We start from the raw sequence: 17,061 nt of genomic DNA, 5'->3' as shown, positions 1-17,061 counted from the left end.
AAAGGGTAAATCAATCAGGCAAAGCAATCAACATTAAAACTAGGAAAGTATGGAGCTTTATAAACTTTGAATTGCTATCACAAAAGGAAAACAAACAAAAAAAACCACTGTTATTTCCTAGGAACACATACGTAAGTGTATTTTAAATGCTGTTCAGACGATCCAAATTTTCCTTATTAAACCTGTAATATAGACATTTTAAGGTTGAGTTTGGGTTATTTTAGACAGCTCCCCCAACTTGGTGGTGGTGATGGTTGTGTGCCGTGGAGTTGGCTCTGACTCATAGTGACCCCATGTAGGGTTTTCCAATACTGCAAATCTTTACAGGAGCAGAAAACTTCATCTTTCTCTCACGGAGAGGCAAGTAGATTCTAACTGTTGACCTTGAGGTTTACAGCCAACTCAAAACCACTACTCTACCAACTTGTTGTTGTTGTTGTTGTGTGGAGTGCTGTTGAGTTGGTTCCGACCCATAGCAACCCTGTATAGGGTTTCTGAGGAGTACCAACTTAGCAGGCTTTAAAACTGGCAAATTCAAAAAAATTTTTAAATTATTATTCTGACTGAAAATCTTATGAAAGAAAATAACTGTCTATAATTTAGGATAGTTAAAAAGTAGATCAAAGGAGTCCTAGTGCAAGTATTGTTGCATGGAGGGGATTGCAATCATTGTGATGCAACCAAGTGCTTGATTTGTTGAATGTAAAATGAATGATCTGCTCTGTAAACCTTCACTCAATTCATAATTTAAAAAAAAAAGAGGAAGGCCCAGAATGATGAAAAAAAAAAAGGAGTCCTAGTGGTAAAATGGTTAATCCAAAGGTTGGGTGTTTGAACCCATTCATTAACTCCATGGGAGAAAGACTTGGTGATCTGTAAGGATTACAAACTATAAGGTTCTATGGGGCAGTTCTACTCTGTCGTGTGGGGTCACTGTGAGTTGAAACAGACTCTATGGCATGTAACACAACATGAAATAGTTTTGTTTTTTTTTTTTTTAAGTTTCAAATGGCTTACAGTAAGTTTGTCAGCACCAGATCCTTCCACAATGATCAAAAGTGTTTGAGTTTTTCCCTATCCTAATTTAGGAAGATGAATAAGAGTAAAACCACATCACTTTTATGAGTGACAACCCCTATTACTCCAGCAGCCTCATGGCCTAGAATTGTTATTGTTGTTATGTGCTTTCAACTTGGTTCCAACTCATAACAACCCTCCGCACAACAGAATAAAACACTGTTCAGTCTTGTGGCATCTTCACAATTGTTGACACGTGTGAGCCCACTGCTGCCGCCACTGTGCCAATCCATCTTGTTGGGGGGGGTCTTCCTCTTTTTCACTGACCCTCCATTTTACCAAGCTAGCTGAGTCTAAGATATTCACTTAAGATTGAAAATACTGAACCATATAAGATCCCAACTTTAGTAGCTGTCTCATCAGTAGTAATACTATGGTCTTCTGCCAGTTTCTGGCCATCAGTCATAGTTTCTTCATTCCATGAGGCTGACGTCTACCTTCTCTTGGTTTATCTTTGAGGACTTCCCATCTTCCTTAAAGTGCTTGATCCATCTAAAAGCGGTTGTTTTATATGGGACAACATTCCTGTAAACCAGTTGCAAAGCTCCAATGATTCAGGAAGATGTCCACTTGAGTTTTGTTAAAAATTTGACATCAGTTTTGACCGCAAAATTGTGGTTTTTCCGTGGCACAAAAAGTCCTCTTTTGTCTGAAGGCACTCTATTGAGACTATAACAAGTATATTACTGAGAGAACTTGTTTACAGCCACCCACTGGTTGCAGAGACATTTTAATACATGCATGTATGCATGCATGTATTAACTGGAATCATACTTTTTTACTTGTATGTAACTATAAATGGATATAATCATTTATTGAAATCCTTAAACCTCCTAGGATGAATACTCCTCAAAGAAAATACAATCTTAACTTTCACCCTGATTTTCTGAGACTGAACTTCATGTATACCACATCCCTGCATTATTTTTCTACTATTTCAACAGACATCTAGTTATATAACTCAAGTCTTCTTCAAGCTCCTTTAAATAAAACAAACCAAGCCCTCTCATCTGATAGACGAAGTAAGATACAAATTCCAAGCCTAAAAGGTAAGAACTCTGTCACTTTGCATTATCAGCTGCTCTTCATTTTATTCTGCTGCATAGAAAGAGAACGATTAGAGAACCAAAGGAGACAAAAGGTATGTTACATCACGGAACTTTTAAAGTAAGAAGACAAGAATTGATGCTAGGAGTGCAAGAACTAAAGTGACTAGAGGTAAATACTGTTAATGATGGCACATGGAAGAGATTACAGTCATTTTAATGACATGAAGTCTACGATTTGTTGAATGTGGGACTGTTGATCTGCTCTGTAAATCTTCACTCAATTACAACAGAAAGTTAAAAAAAAAACAACTTGATGCTAAGGATATCTCTACACTGGGCTCAAAATCCTTGTTTTCTATCAGAGTCCAGGAGATGGAATTTGAGTTCTAGCTCTCTACCACTTATTTAAAGCTTCAAAGTTTAGAGAAGTCACTTTCTCTCTGCTTTAGAACCGTCACCTGTAAACTGTGGGATTACTAGTTTCTGTAAATACCACATGGGGCTAGTGAATCTTTGATGTGGTTAAGTGTGTACAAGTGCTCCAAGAATGCAATGTAAGAAGGGCACACTGGGCCAGAGCCGACCTCAGCCACGGGCATACCTAAAACCTCACTGTATTTTGGTATTTCTGATCTACAGCACAGGAAAGAAGGCTCCTATTTTCACAGGATTCTTGTACAGAAAGATTAAGGACGAAAGCATTTTGTTCAGTAGAGTCCTTAGCATAGAGCAGAAACTCAGTCACGATTACATAGCTTTATGTTTTACATTCTAGTTTGTGAGTAACATCTGATGTTTGAAAAGTCTGCAAGCAATTATCTAAGATACAACCATTGGTCTCTACTTGTCTGGAGCAAAAGAAAAAGAAGCAAACCCAAGATTCAGAGAAGGAGCCAGTCTACAGGACTAATTTGTCTCTATGGACCACAGCCTCCTCTTCTATGAGACCAGAACAGATGGTGACCAGCTCCACTACCAGTCATTCTGATCGGAGCCACAGTAGACAGATCCTGGTCAAAAGGAAGGCAGATATAGAACAGAACTTCAAATTCTCAAAATAATCTAGACTTACAAGACCAATTCACACTGGAGGACTCCCCAAAACTACTGCCTTGAGATACTCTTGAAATCTTGAACAGAACTAGCCTCTGAAGTCACCTTTTAGCTAAATAGCTAGTTCTCTCAAACAGTAGATTATTACTCCTTAAAATTAAAAATTAAAAAAATCTACATGAGACCAAATGGTCACCAGTCACTCTAAAACAGAAATAATGAGAATGTTGACACAATATGAAAAATGCAACCAATGCCACTGAACAATAAGTAAAGAAATTGTTGAATGGGAACCTATTTTGCTGTGAACACTTTCACCAAAATGACAATTATAAAAAAAATTTTTTTAATTAGATCGAATATTATTACAGCCATGAACATTATTCAACCATGAAAAGGAGTTAATTACATTCTGAGAGACACTAAAACTTGGATGAACATCGAAAACATTATGCTAAGTGAAAGAAGTCAGACAGAAAAAGGCCATATACTATATGATTCCATTTATATGAAATACCCAGAATGGGAAAATCTTACAGAGAGACAAGAGCACAGATTAGTGGCTAGTAAGAGGTGCGCAGCGGGGTGGGTGGAATACTGAAGTGTTCTTCTGGGATGAAAAAGTTTTGAAATGAGAGAGGTGGTGGCTGTACTACATTGTAAATACACTAACTACCATGAAATGATACACTTAAAACATGTTTAATTGTATGTAATATGAATTTTACTTCCGTTTTTAAAAAATTAGCTGCAATGTTTTTCTTTATAAGTGGTTTCTCCAACTTGAAAAGTACCCAGATGACGAGAAGGGTTTCTTGCTTGGCAGGCAGACTGGCTGGGGTCTATCCCAGGGTTTCTGATTCAGACATCTGGGTGGGCTCCGGAACTTGCCTTTCTGGTAAGTGTTGATACTTTGTGATATTGCTTTGAAAAAAAATCACTGTTTTTAGTAGTTTAAAACCAAATGTCTGGATCCGGGCTCTGCCTCTAGTACACATGCTTTGTGTAAGTCAGTGATTCATTTCTATGCCTCAGTTTCCTTGTCTGTAGAATAAAGATGCAAGAGTAACTTCCTCATAAGGTAGCTATACGGATTAAGTGAGTTCATGCATTTAGGTTAGTGCTTGACATGTAAATGTGTGGTGCTATAGGATAAGCACTCGGTTTGAACTGCAAGGTTGGTGGTTCAAACCCACCAGTCGCTCTTCGGAAACCCTTTATAGAGCTGCTATGAATTGGAACTCACTTGACTTCACTTAACAACAACATGCAAGAGTTGGCTGCTATCATTACAATAGTGCTTTGCACACACACGCGTCCACAACCACCACCTTTCATCAAACATACCTTCACTGGCTTTGCTTTTTGTCAGAAGGACCCCAATGGGCCGATCTGAGTCTGGCCGTGCCCTCTGCTCCGGGCTGGGGCTGCGAGAGTTGAGATGCTCCCGGCTGCGGCTCCGGTACCCTTCATAGCGGGCATCGGTCTGGGCTCTGCGGCTGTGCTCCACAGCTGGGCTGTAGGGCCGGTCGTAGTTCCCCTCATAGGGCCCTTCGTAGTCGATGCTCCGTCCACGGCTGCGGTCCCGGGATCGCCCGCTGTCGTGGTCCAGACCTCGCTCCAGACTGCGGCCCCGGCTCCGGTCCCTGCTGTGGAGCTGCTCCCGGCTAGGTGCGCGGTCGTGAGGGCGCCCCCTATTAGGACTGTCATCCCAGCTGCCGCTTCGCTCACGCCAGCTCCGCTCACTGTACCCGCTGCGGATGCTTCTGCCGTCAAACTCGTCCATCACCTCAAAAGCCCTGTCGTTGTGATCCATGGGAGGGCTGCTCCTCAGCGGGGCCAGCTGGACCTTCCGGGGCCTCTTCACCACCTGTTACCAAAACAAACACAATAAAGATGCAGGACATCACAACACAGTACAGACTGTGGTGGTTAGGAGGCCTGGGTGTAGCTTCAGTAAAACAGTGTCTGCTTGCCAACTCACTACTCCCTCACTGAGCCTCAGTCTCACCTGGAAAACAGGGATAATGAAGTCCACACCTCATAGGGCTGAGAACAAAGTCCGACAATGAGGGCAAAGCTCCAAGGATAATACCTCACACTATGCTAACAGTACTGCACCTCCAACTCTCAAAGGGCCCATCATTCAGTTATAGAAAATAAGTGGAAATCCAAACGTGAGACACATTCCATATACTATTGGCTAGGCTCTTCGAGAAGCCTATGTCATTTTAAAAGGATAGAGTCATGGAGGTTGGATGAACCACTGAAACTAGCGCCCTGAGATAAACTTTATATCTTAAAACAAATATATTCCCTAAAGCAGTCTTAAAACCATACAACAGTTTAATTTAACTAGCATGGAGTCCTGGTCAATGTTTCAAACACACCAGTTACTCCCTAGAAACCCTATACAGAATCAAAACCTACTCCATGGCACTTAACAACAACAAAGTGAAGAATGCCTACCAACAACAAAAATAAATAATAGGAAAAAGGAGGGGCTTGGATAAGATAAAGGAAGGATCCTTCCAGATTAAAAAGCACTAAATCCAGACAAAACCACATTTGAACATAATAACCAAATTGAACCTGAATTGGATCCTGGATTGAGAAGAAAAGTCTACCAAAGACGTTGTAGGATATGGACTGAATTACATGCTATTGTGGAGTTACTGTAAATGTTTTTAGATATAATCATATTGTTAAAGTCATGTAGGAGAAAACCCTTATTTTAGGAGATGCATGTTGGTGTGGCACCAAAAGTAAGCACTGGACCACTAGGTTGGTTTGAGCTGCAAGGTTGGCCGTTCAAGTAACCAGCCACTCCTTAGAAATCCTAAACAGGGGCACTGTACGTTGGAACCAACTCGACAGCACTTAACAACAACAATAATGCTGAAATATGCCGGGTTGAATTGTCATGATATCTGCAGCTCTCCTTCAAATAGGTCATCAAAAATGCATGAGTGCTTATGTACACAGAGAGAGAGAGATCAAGTCAACTGGACAAGATGTGAACAGTGTAGAAGATAGGTAACTAAGCTTTCCATCCTTTTTAAAAAAATTTGTTGTAATAAAAAATTGAAAAGAAATTACAAATCACATTCCCAGTACACCCTAAAGTCCTCATTTTGTGTGTCCACCTGTTCCCCAGAAGTATCCACTTTATATCACACACATATTGGCTCCAGGGCCCAGTGGCTACTGGCTCATAGTTGATCTTCAATCAATGTTTGCTGAGTGAATCAGTGAGTGAATGAATTAATGCCATGGACTACCACAGTCTTCTAAGAAACTCCAGGGAACAGAACAGATCTTGGTCGGGCCTTTAAAAACTTTAACTACTATATTTTTTGCTAAATTAAAATGTTTTACTAGTTTTTCCCCCTAAATTAGTCCTGTGTTATCTATTTAATGCTCTTAGGGAATAATGACCTAACCTGTTTTCTAAAGCAGAGTAACTCAGATGAGAGAATTACTGGTCTCAGGAAGTTAGGAGAAGGACCAGTTGAAAAGGCCAAACCCAAACCAAATGTATTGCCATCATGTTAATTCTAATTCATAGTCTAACCCAACAAGACAGAAGAGAACTGCCCCAGAGGGTGTCTGTCATCTTCACATAAGCCAGTTGCCATATCTTTTCTCCACAAAACTGCTAGTGGGAACCACTGACCTTCTTGTTAATATTGAAGAGTTCTTAACCTCTGTGCTACCAAGGCTTCTGTTGAAAAGACAGCGGAATAATGGATTTATATCTTTGTATCATCTGTAACACCAATTTCCAAAAGTACTGAGGATATAAGAAATGGCCCCTAGATTGTGTAATTCTGTCAAATACTTAAAAGTAAGAGGTCATTTTCTTCTGGACATAAAAAGAAAATGCTATTGTGGTAAACTGGAAGCAACCTGGTACTTACCATAGTAGCAATCTTGCCACTCTTTTTCAGCTGCTGAACAGCAAAGGAATGGAGCACGTTCTCCATGGGGGTGTTGTTGACCATGACAACCCTGTCATTTTCTCTGCAAACAAAAAATAAAAATGGGTCATGGAAAACACTCATCTAGTCTTTTAAAATCATTTGTTAAGGAACAAACTGAAGTAACATATTGATCCAAAATACCTAAAAGGATAGAATTCAGGGGCCCATTTAACAGTGCCCACGGGAAAGCACTGGAAGGAAGGAGGTGACTGCCCTCCCCAAACTTCAGGAGGTCCTGAGGGTGCTGAGCTGAGGTCTGGGCACTAAAAAAGAACTTCTGCATCAAGCTCTCTTTATCCACTATAGCCTTCAGAAAGCCTACAAATCCTCCCCAAATTGCTTTTTAAAAGGGGAAGAGGTCTAGAGTCTGACTCAGAGATTTTGAGATTACAGAACTATAACTATTACTTTAGCTTATCCCCAAAACTATTTACAAGCTCTGCATTGCTATTTATAAAAGAAAACTCGCTTTGAATCAATCAATAGAGATTTTAAATACCAACAGAATCTAAACCCCTGAGCTGCCCAGCCAAGGCGTCTACTAATATATTTAATTCACTTTAGAGTCTGCCCTGAGAAATTATCCTGAAGGGACGCCACACATGCATCTTTGAAAGTGGCGTGATCTCTTCAGAACATGAGGATAGCAGTCGGAAAACTTGTACTCAGTATCGTAAATTCTCCCAGTTTCCAAATCATTCACAGATAGAGTCTCCTTAAATTCTTAAAGAATAGAACTTTAAACAAATACAAAGTGTTAAGTAGGCATTTGGGGCAGGAGGGAAAAACGTGCCAGTTTTGTATGTCCAGAACATTCCTAAAACCAGTAGACATGTTTATAACCATCTTTACATGGAGACAATTTTCATTCCCACACCCAGGCCCCCAAAAGTTATTGTTTAGATGTTCCCAAAGGTTTAGGGATTGTTAAAACATGGCTTGATATAGTCTGAACTCTTGCTTTAAGACTTTTAAAATGTTACAAAAATGCTTTTTTTTCTTTGTTGTTTTTTTGGGGGGAGGGGGTTGTTTTTAAATTTTGTAACATGCACACCATCTAGGGGGGCTTTTGGGGGCTGGGGAGAGAAGGTCACTTACTGGAGCAGACCGTCGGCAGGTCCACCTGGGAGCACATCAGAGATGACGATGGACGTTTCTCCATTCTCAAAGTGGGGGTTGTCTCTGCCTCCAGATACTGCAATCCCAAATCCTCTTTTGGAATCCTATTCATTGGGGTTAGGAGAAAAAATGTTTTCATGTTCCTGTATGAGGCTTTCAATATTTCTTTGTTGTTGTTGTTGTTAAGTGCTTCGAGTCGGTTCCGACCCATAGCGACCCTGTACAGGGTTTCCGAGGGTGTAAATCCTTACGGGAGTAGAAAGCCTCATCTTTCTCCCGCGGAGCGGCTGGTAGTTTCGAACCGCTGACCTTAAGGTTCGCAGCCCGATTCGTAACCACTACGCTACCAGGATAGCAGTCGGAAAACTTGTACTCAGTATTGTAAATTCTCCCAGTTTCCAAATCATTCACAGATTGTTGTTGTTGTTAAGTGCCTTCGAGTCGGTTCCGACCCATAGCGACCCTGTACAGGGTTTCCGAGGGTGTAAATCCTTACGGGAGTAGAAAGCCTCATCTTTCTCCCGCGGAGCGGCTGGTAGTTTCGAACCGCTGACCTTAAGGTTCGCAGCCCGATTCGTAACCACTACGCTACCAGAGCTCCTTTCAATATTTCTTACAGGCATTTAATAAAAGTCAAACCAACAACAAGAGTCTCACAAAGAGGCGGCTCACAGAAACTACTGAGAAACAAAGTACAGCATAAACACAGTGTGAGCTGACAGGTGTATAAAGGAATTCCTATCTAAATGAAATAACCTTGTGAAAGGTGGAAAACTCAACAGACTAGACTGTAGTTATCAATGGAAGCTGGCAGGGGACAGGAACTAGCATCTACTGTCCAAATGTTGTTGTTGTTATGTGCGGTAGAGTCAGTTCCGACTCACAGCAACCCAGTACAGGGTTTCCGAGGCTGTAAATCTTTATGGAAGCAGAAAACCTCCTCTTTCTTCTGCAGAACAGCTGGTAGTCTCCAACTGCTGACCTTGAGGTTCACAGCCCAATTCAAAACCACTATGCTACCAGAGCTCCTTAATAGGAATGTACAATTTGAAGCAGAAAAGACACCTTTTTGCACCATGCTGGCCTATTATTGTTGTTAGGTGTCATCAAGTCAGTTCCAACTCATAGCAACCCTATATACAACGGAACTAAATCCCGCCCAGTTTTGTGCCATCCTTACAACTGCTGTTCTGCCCGAGCCCAGCATTGCTGCCACTGTGTCAACCCATCTCGTTGAGTCTTCTTTTTCACTGGCTCTCTTTACCCACTTTACCAAACATTATGTTCTTCTCTATTGACTGGTCCCTCCAGACAACATGTTAGTCTAAGTTGGACAATTTCTGTCCACAACTGAATCTGTGACTCAAACTGTTTTCCAAAGTGCGGCTTTAACTCCAAGCAAGATTAGGTAAGAGTAGCTAATGTATTTATTTTTATTTTGGTGAATTTTTAAATTTTTAAAAAATTTTTAACATGTACATCAACTAACCACTGTACCTTGTCTCAAACTAAGAGAGTTGCCAGGGGCTTGGAGGAGAGAAGTAAATGGATGAAAAGTCAATCGGTTTTAAAGACAAAATCCAAGCCGGGGAAGGAAATAAATAAAGTCAGATAAAATCTGAGCATAAGATGAATTTTAAAAGGTTATGAAAAAGTAAAACATTTAACACTTTTCTATATGCTTCTATAAGACAAGATGGACTGTGAACCATAAGGTCGATGTTCTGAGTCCACCAGCTCCTCTGCAGGAGAGAGGTGAGGTCTTCTGTTCCCACAAAGATTTTCATCCTTGGAAACTATATACAGTGTCACTCTGAGTTGGAACTGACTCAACAGCACTTAACTACAAGAAGAAGAAGAAGAAGAAAAAAAAAGACACATTTATATCCAGAATGGGCCTAGAACTGTATGACAGTGGACCCAAATAATATATCATTGTAATTCGTTTCAGTTTTTAAAAACAACTTCGTCTCACATAGCAATGATATGGCTATATGTGACGATGTAATCTCAAATCAGAATTTGACTGTGTAAAAGTCTACACAGTGAATATAAATGAAGAGAACACATGGGGGTTTCATTATGTTGACCATAACAATTACATACTCAAGAGAAGTTGGACTACTGTCCATTACTCATATGACTTTGAATTTGACAGTAATATCACTGGGTGCCTGGTTATATGAAAAGACATCTCCACCCTCTCTATCTGCTACCACTGTTGTGCCAACTTCAACTCACGGCACCCCATGTGTGTCAGAGCAGAACCGTACAACACAGGGTTTTCAATGGCTAGTTTTTCAACCTTTCGGTGGACTCAAACCACCAACCTTTCAGTTACCAGTTGAGCACGTTACCAATTGGATCACCCAGAGACTCCCATCTTCTACATCAGGACTCAAAATCTGTTGCATTTGTCCAGTTGGGAATCCACAACTCAAGGAACAAATGCCATGTTGATGGGGAGTCAGGAAGGCAGCTAAAACTCCACTGCCATCAAGTTGATTCTGACCCACAGTGACCCCTATAGGACAAAAGAGAACTGCACCATAAGGTTTCCAAGACCACAAATCTTCACAGGAGCTGACAGACTCATCTTTCTTCCCCCAGAGCAGCTGGTGGTTTTGAACCACCAACCTTGCATTGAGTAGCCCAACTCGTAAAACCCAGGATTCCTTAGAAAGACAATGTTTCTTTAAAATTTGTAACTTGGACTCAGAGCTCAGAGTGTGATTGATAGTTGAGGTTTTGTGTCACTTGACTGGGCCATGATTCTCATGGTTTCGCAATTAAAACGTAATCATCCCCCATGATGTGATCTATTATGAGCAGTCAATTGAAAGGATGTTTCCTCAGGGGTGTGGCCTCCTGCTTCCAATATATTGGACACTCAGGCAAAATGTGCTTGGTTTTCTGCTGGGTCTGGATTCAGCATCTGGCTTGTCATCTGACCTCTAGTTCTTTGGACTTGAGCCAGTAGCCTGAGCCTGCCGATTTGGGAGTTATCAGCAGCTGCCTTGCATTTATAAATGCAGACCTTGCATATATTCTCCTCTGTAGCCAGAAGCCTACTGTCCAACCTGCCAACCCTGGCTTCGTCAGCTCCTGCAGCTACTTGAGTGAGGAGAAGCCTTCAATCTGACATCTGACCCGTGAACTTCGAACTTGCCCATCTCTACTGTGTGAGCCATTTCATTGATACAAACCTCTCTGTTATATATGTGTGTGTATACATTTATGTATGGGTGTGTATGTATATGGGAGCGCTGATGGCGCTATTGAATGAGCGTGAAGATTTATAGCCTCAGAAACCCTACACAGGGATTTTGTATAGGATTTTGTATAAGTTGTTGTTAAGTGTAATCGAGTCGGTTCGTACTCATAGTGACCTTACCCTGTATAGGATTTCGAAGAGGCGGCTGGTGAGCTTGAACCACCAACCTTGCAGTTCAAACTGACTTTGCAGTCTAATGCATTAACCCCCCACCAGACATACATACATACATACACACATACATGTTCCTGTTGTTAAGTGCCGTCGAGTCAATTCTGACCCATAGCGACCCTGTATAGGGTTTCCAAGGAGTAGCTGGTGAGCTTGAACCACCGACCTTGCAGTTCAAACAACTTTGCAGTCTGATGCTTTAGCCCACAGCACCACACCAGGATATACATATATATATATACACACACACACACACACATACATATATATATACATATACACATATATACATACACACACATATATATACACACACATATATACATATATATACATACACATATATACATATATGCATACACACACATATATATACACACATACATAATCTAGTAGTGTAGTGGTTATGAATTGGGCTGCTAATCTCATGGTTAGCAGTTCAAAACTACTGGTTGTTCCGTGGGAGAAAGATGAGGCTTTCTGCTCCCGTAAAGATTTACAGCCTCAGAAACCCTGTATAGGGTTGCTGTAAGTCGGAACTGACTCCACAGCACATAACAACAACAACAACTACTACTACCTGGTGTGTATTATCCACCTGAGGAAGCATAAATATTGCATGGCAAATCGAGAACACAACTGCGTTTCACACCAAATGTGCAGCTCTCACCTTCTGTAGGGTCACAGTGTACTGCTCCCATATCAGTTCTTCCATGCCGTGGGCCTGTTTCAAAGCAAGCAGAAGCAAAATGATTAAAAACCACAACAACGCAGTCTTAGGGTCTACATAGAACTACCACACAAAATGTCCAATTCACATTTTCTATAAGCTAAAAAGACTTGAGACTTTTCAGAACTATCAAGCTACCTATTTTCCAACATTCTCCTTTAATGAGAAGGCAGTCCTAATACCAGAAAATTCAGGAACTCTACAGGAAGAAATAAAGCCTAAAAATCATTAAATATTAAGTGGTGACCCTTTTCATTATGACTACTCCAAAACATTGCCATCATAATATCCTTTTTAAAAGCATCTAATTTCAAATGGGTTTTTTTGTTTGTTTTTAGTATTTCCCTCTCCTTTCCATCAGAGGTGATCTCCTATAAAAGTTGTCTGCATTTGTTTGTCTAAAGGCATCCTCAGCTTTATCATACAGTGTGTCCACATGGGTAACCTATGGGATTCCTTCGGACATTTCTCCATCATCACTGCTGGGTGCAAATGATTCAAATGCCTACATAAACACACATCAATGGCTTCTGTTACTGGCAATGTTGTTGTTAAGTGCCAACAAGTCGGTTCCAACCCATAGCGACCCTATACAGGGTTTCCGAGGAACAGCTGGTGAGCTTGAACTACCGACCTCGCAGTTCAAATGGCTTTGCAGTCTGGCGCATTAACCCATTATATATATGTACCAACTTTGCGAAGCCCCCTTATTACCTATAAATAAATCTATAAACAAAAGCAGGGGAATGAGAAACACAAAAACCCAGATGGATGAGTCCCTGGAGAGGAGGGAGAATAGCCAGGAAGAACAAAAAGGATTTTGTGTCGGGTCTTGGTGAGGGTCTATGAGGGTACTTGAGCTGCTGAATATGTGTTTATTATTATTATGCTTCATGATTTAGATTTGCAATTCCTTTATATGCACCCAAACATTTCATAATTTAAAAAAATAATAATAAAGGAGGTACCAGCTTTATTCCTAATTTCCAAAAATTAGTAGCAACCAAGATGCCCTTCAATAGGTGACTAGATATTTAACCAATTGTGGTACATACATATAATGGGATATTTTATCTTGATAAAAAGAAATGAGCTATCAAGCCAAGAAACCATATGGGAGCATCTGAAATGTGCATGCTAAGTGAAAGAAGCCAATCCAAAAAAGAGTTATATAATATATGATTCTCACTATAACATTCTGGAGAAGGCAAAACTATACAGAGACAGTGAAAAGATCAATGGTTGCCAGGTGGTCTGGGGAGGGAGGAGACACATGAACAGCCGGAGCACGGGGTATTTTTAGGGCAGTGAAACTTTTCTGCGCAATACTGTAATGGTGGACACATGACATTCTACATTTGTCAAAACCTATAGAACTGTACAACACAAAAAGTAAACTCAAAAGTAAACTGTACATGGATCAAGTCTGTACATGTACAGACTTGTCATGGATTAAATTGTGTCATTCCCTCCCCCACAACACATACACAAATGTGTGTCAATTTGGCTAACCCACGGTTCCCAGTAATGTGTGATTGTCCTCCATTTTGTAGTCTGCTGTAACTATCAAAATGTAGCATGTTTTGTGATGTGTCGTAAACCCTATCCTCTGCCTGTGGTTAATGAGACAGGATTGTTATTGTTGTTAAGTGCCGTTGAGTCGGTTCCGACCCATAGCGACCCTGTACAGGGTTTCCAAGGGTGTAAATCTTTACGGAAGTAGAAAGCCTCATCTTTCTCCCGCGGAGCGGCTGGTAGTTTCGAACCGCTGACCTTAAGGTTCGCAGCCCGATTCGTAACCACTACGCTACCAGAGCTCGGTCTTGTTAAAGAGGATTCTGCTGAGTTTGGTATGCTAATGAGGCAGAATTAATGTGGGATGCACCACCCATACATAAGTCACCACCCTTACTAGGTCACAGCTAGGATCTGATGTAAGGGGACTTCTCTGGGGTGTGGTCTCCACTATCTTCTATCTTATGAGAGATAAAAGGATAGAGAAGCCAGCAGAGAAGGAAGGGCCTCAGTACCTCAAAGAAAGAAAAGCCAGAAGCGAAGAGCATCCTTTGGCCCTTGGGTCCGTGTGCTGAGAACCTCCTAGACCTAGGGGAAGATTGATGCCAAGACACGTGTAGACCTCCAAGCAACACCAGCCCACAGATGTTGAAAGGAGACAACAGAGACAACACAGAGAGAAAGCCTTCCCCTAGAGCTAGCTCTCTGAATTTGGACTTCTAGTCTCCTAAACTGAGATAGAATAAATTTCTGCTTGTTTAAAAAAAAAGTAAACTGTAAACGTTAGTTAACAACTGTTGTTAGGTGTAGTCAAAACCAAAATGGTTCTGATCACATATATAATAAATGAAACACTGTCTGGTCCTCTGCCATCCTCACAATAGCTGTTATGTTTGAGCCCATTGTTGAAGGCTACTGTGTCAATCCATTAACAAACAATAATAGTGTATCCATATTGGTTCACAAATTGCAACATGCAGGAGACACTGTGCTTGTGGGAGAGGAGATCACACAGGAACTCTTTGTACTTTCTGCAAACTTTTTCCATAAATCAAAAACTAAAATACAAATTTTTTGTAAGGGGGGAGGGGCGGCACATTAAGGCTGAGTGTGTAAACAAGAGGTACTGATTCCTGGCTAAGGACCAGGTACCAAATTTAATGTAGTTCAGATTTTGCAAGTGAAAAAGTAGAGGAAATGAGAGAGAATTTAAGGCGAGGACTCCGGTGGTCGGAATCAACAGTTTGATAGGTACATGCATGGAAGGTAGAAGCAGAGATGCAGGATAGATGTGAGAAAACAGCTGGGAGCAGAAGACAAGACATCTTGTCAACACAAGGTTCAATATGGCATCCTCAGGGAGATCACTAACAACATGCCTTTCTTTAATCACCTATCACCTCCTTATCACTTCCACTTTTCAGTAAGCAGTGTTAATGGCAACCCTGACATGATTCTAACAAGCCATTCCTAGATGACATGGAAAGTTAAAAGTGAGCTGGTTTTCTCCCATACATAAAAAGCTTTGTGTTAACAGTTAAGGTATTTGTGTACAGAAAGAAGAGAAAGGTACCAACACAGAGGGATTTGCTAGTCTTATTAAAAAGAAAAATTCTCTACCTCTTATGTCTTTTTCCTTTGCAAAGTCTTGGCCACATAGGTAAAATTGTTTGTTTTATATAGAGTATGGCAGCTAAAATAACATCAACAATAACAAAATTTCACGCCCCACCCCCCCAAAAAAAAGAATCTGGAAGCTTGTTAAAAATCTATGAGAAGGCAGATATTCAAAGTCTGTGTTGCCCTAAATCTCCTTCAACAGCAACTTTTAGGCACTTTGCCCACAAGCTGCTGCTTCCCTGTGATGGAGGCTAGTTTATACCAACAGCTAGGGATGAATCAAAAGTTGACCGTGAGGGACATGCTTGATTAAGCCCCCAAGCTGCAAAAGTAAACACTTAAACACATTATAGTACTAAGCTCCGATTATTGCTGTTGTTAAGTGCCGTAGAGGTGGTTCTGACTCACAGCCACCCTGTATAGGGTCTCTGAGGTTTTAAATTCTTTGTCGGAGCAAAAAATCTCATCCTCAGGTTAGGAAACAGGGTGAGGGGATGGGAGGGAGGCCACATGAAAAACATTTTTCCTGAATTTAGATACATAGACATGGCAATAGGTTTACAGATTTCTTCAGTATAAAAAAGCAAAAATAAAAAATTCATACACAAACAAACATCTGATACAAGGCTGTATTTAAAGTTCAGAAAGCAAAACTTAGTTTGCAAATTCTCTGGGAGTCAAGTGTAAGAGGGACCAGATCCATTTCATGTGAAACTGCTAAAAATAAGAACAAAGTTTTTTAAAAGCACACCATTGACTCCGATCTGCATTTCACAACTGGTTGCTGAAAGCTGCCAGGAGCACAAATATATCCAAGGAAAGAGGAATTTTCTGTGCAGGTTTTTGCTCCCCCTCCCTTCCCACAAAAGAAGATTGGGAAAGAAAAGGGGGGTGATCTTGCAAGGGGACTCACATGGCCTTTCAAAATCCCCAACTTTCTAACAGCCTGGCTCCACATCCGATGCAGGACTTGAGCAGTCTTCATGGTCTCTCGGGATTCATCAGCCAGATCAGTGTCTACGTCCCAGCCTTCTCACCCATTTCTATCACTCCACGTGGTTACGTAAGGCGGGTACAATAGTGGCCCACATTCCCAGCAAATCCCGTTGTCATCTCACACAGTGACACATCCATACAGCAGGGACGGAAGCCAAGCACTTTGAAAAGCTCCACTTGTGAATTAAAAAAAAAAAGCAAGCCGTCTGGATTGGTACCATTCTAACAGCTTTCTTTCCCTTCCTCTCTCCCACGCAAAGGAGAACTAGAGAACTGGAGTAAATACGTCTTTTAGTTATAGGAAATGATTAAGTACCTAGGTAGATGGATGGAATGTGTTCAAGCAATATTATAGAAAGGAAGATTTAGAGAAGCTTTTATTTCTCTAGAGCTTTCCATACACACACACAGACTAAACCAGCTGGAAATGAACTGTTAGTAGTGAGTCAGGTAAATTGGGCCACTAGTCAGGTA

The 17,061-nt window shown here is 41.0% G+C and overlaps 1 protein-coding gene across 1 annotated transcript in view; it reads right to left on the bottom strand.

Annotated features, from left to right (window-relative positions):
• TJP2 (tight junction protein 2) overlaps window positions 1–16,576 on the bottom strand; it is a 55,890-nt gene extending 39,314 nt beyond the window's left edge. Inside the window, exons 1-5 of the mRNA XM_006834908.1 lie at window positions 16,505–16,576; window positions 12,397–12,450; window positions 8,261–8,385; window positions 7,100–7,202; window positions 4,527–5,049 (exon numbers count right to left, since the gene is read on the bottom strand). Coding sequence (XP_006834971.1) covers window positions 4,527–5,049; window positions 7,100–7,202; window positions 8,261–8,385; window positions 12,397–12,450; window positions 16,505–16,576 — 877 coding nt within the window. The remainder of the gene's footprint in view (window positions 1–4,526; window positions 5,050–7,099; window positions 7,203–8,260; window positions 8,386–12,396; window positions 12,451–16,504) is intronic.
• Between the last annotated feature and the right edge of the window lie 485 nt (window positions 16,577–17,061).

The sequence above is a fragment of the Chrysochloris asiatica genome, unplaced genomic scaffold (assembly GCF_000296735.1).
Source record: "Chrysochloris asiatica unplaced genomic scaffold, ChrAsi1.0 scaffold00014, whole genome shotgun sequence".
Classification (NCBI taxonomy): domain Eukaryota; kingdom Metazoa; phylum Chordata; class Mammalia; order Afrosoricida; family Chrysochloridae; genus Chrysochloris; species Chrysochloris asiatica.
Note: the sequence above shows the minus strand (reverse complement) of the source record. Positions and strands in the feature narration are given on the sequence as shown.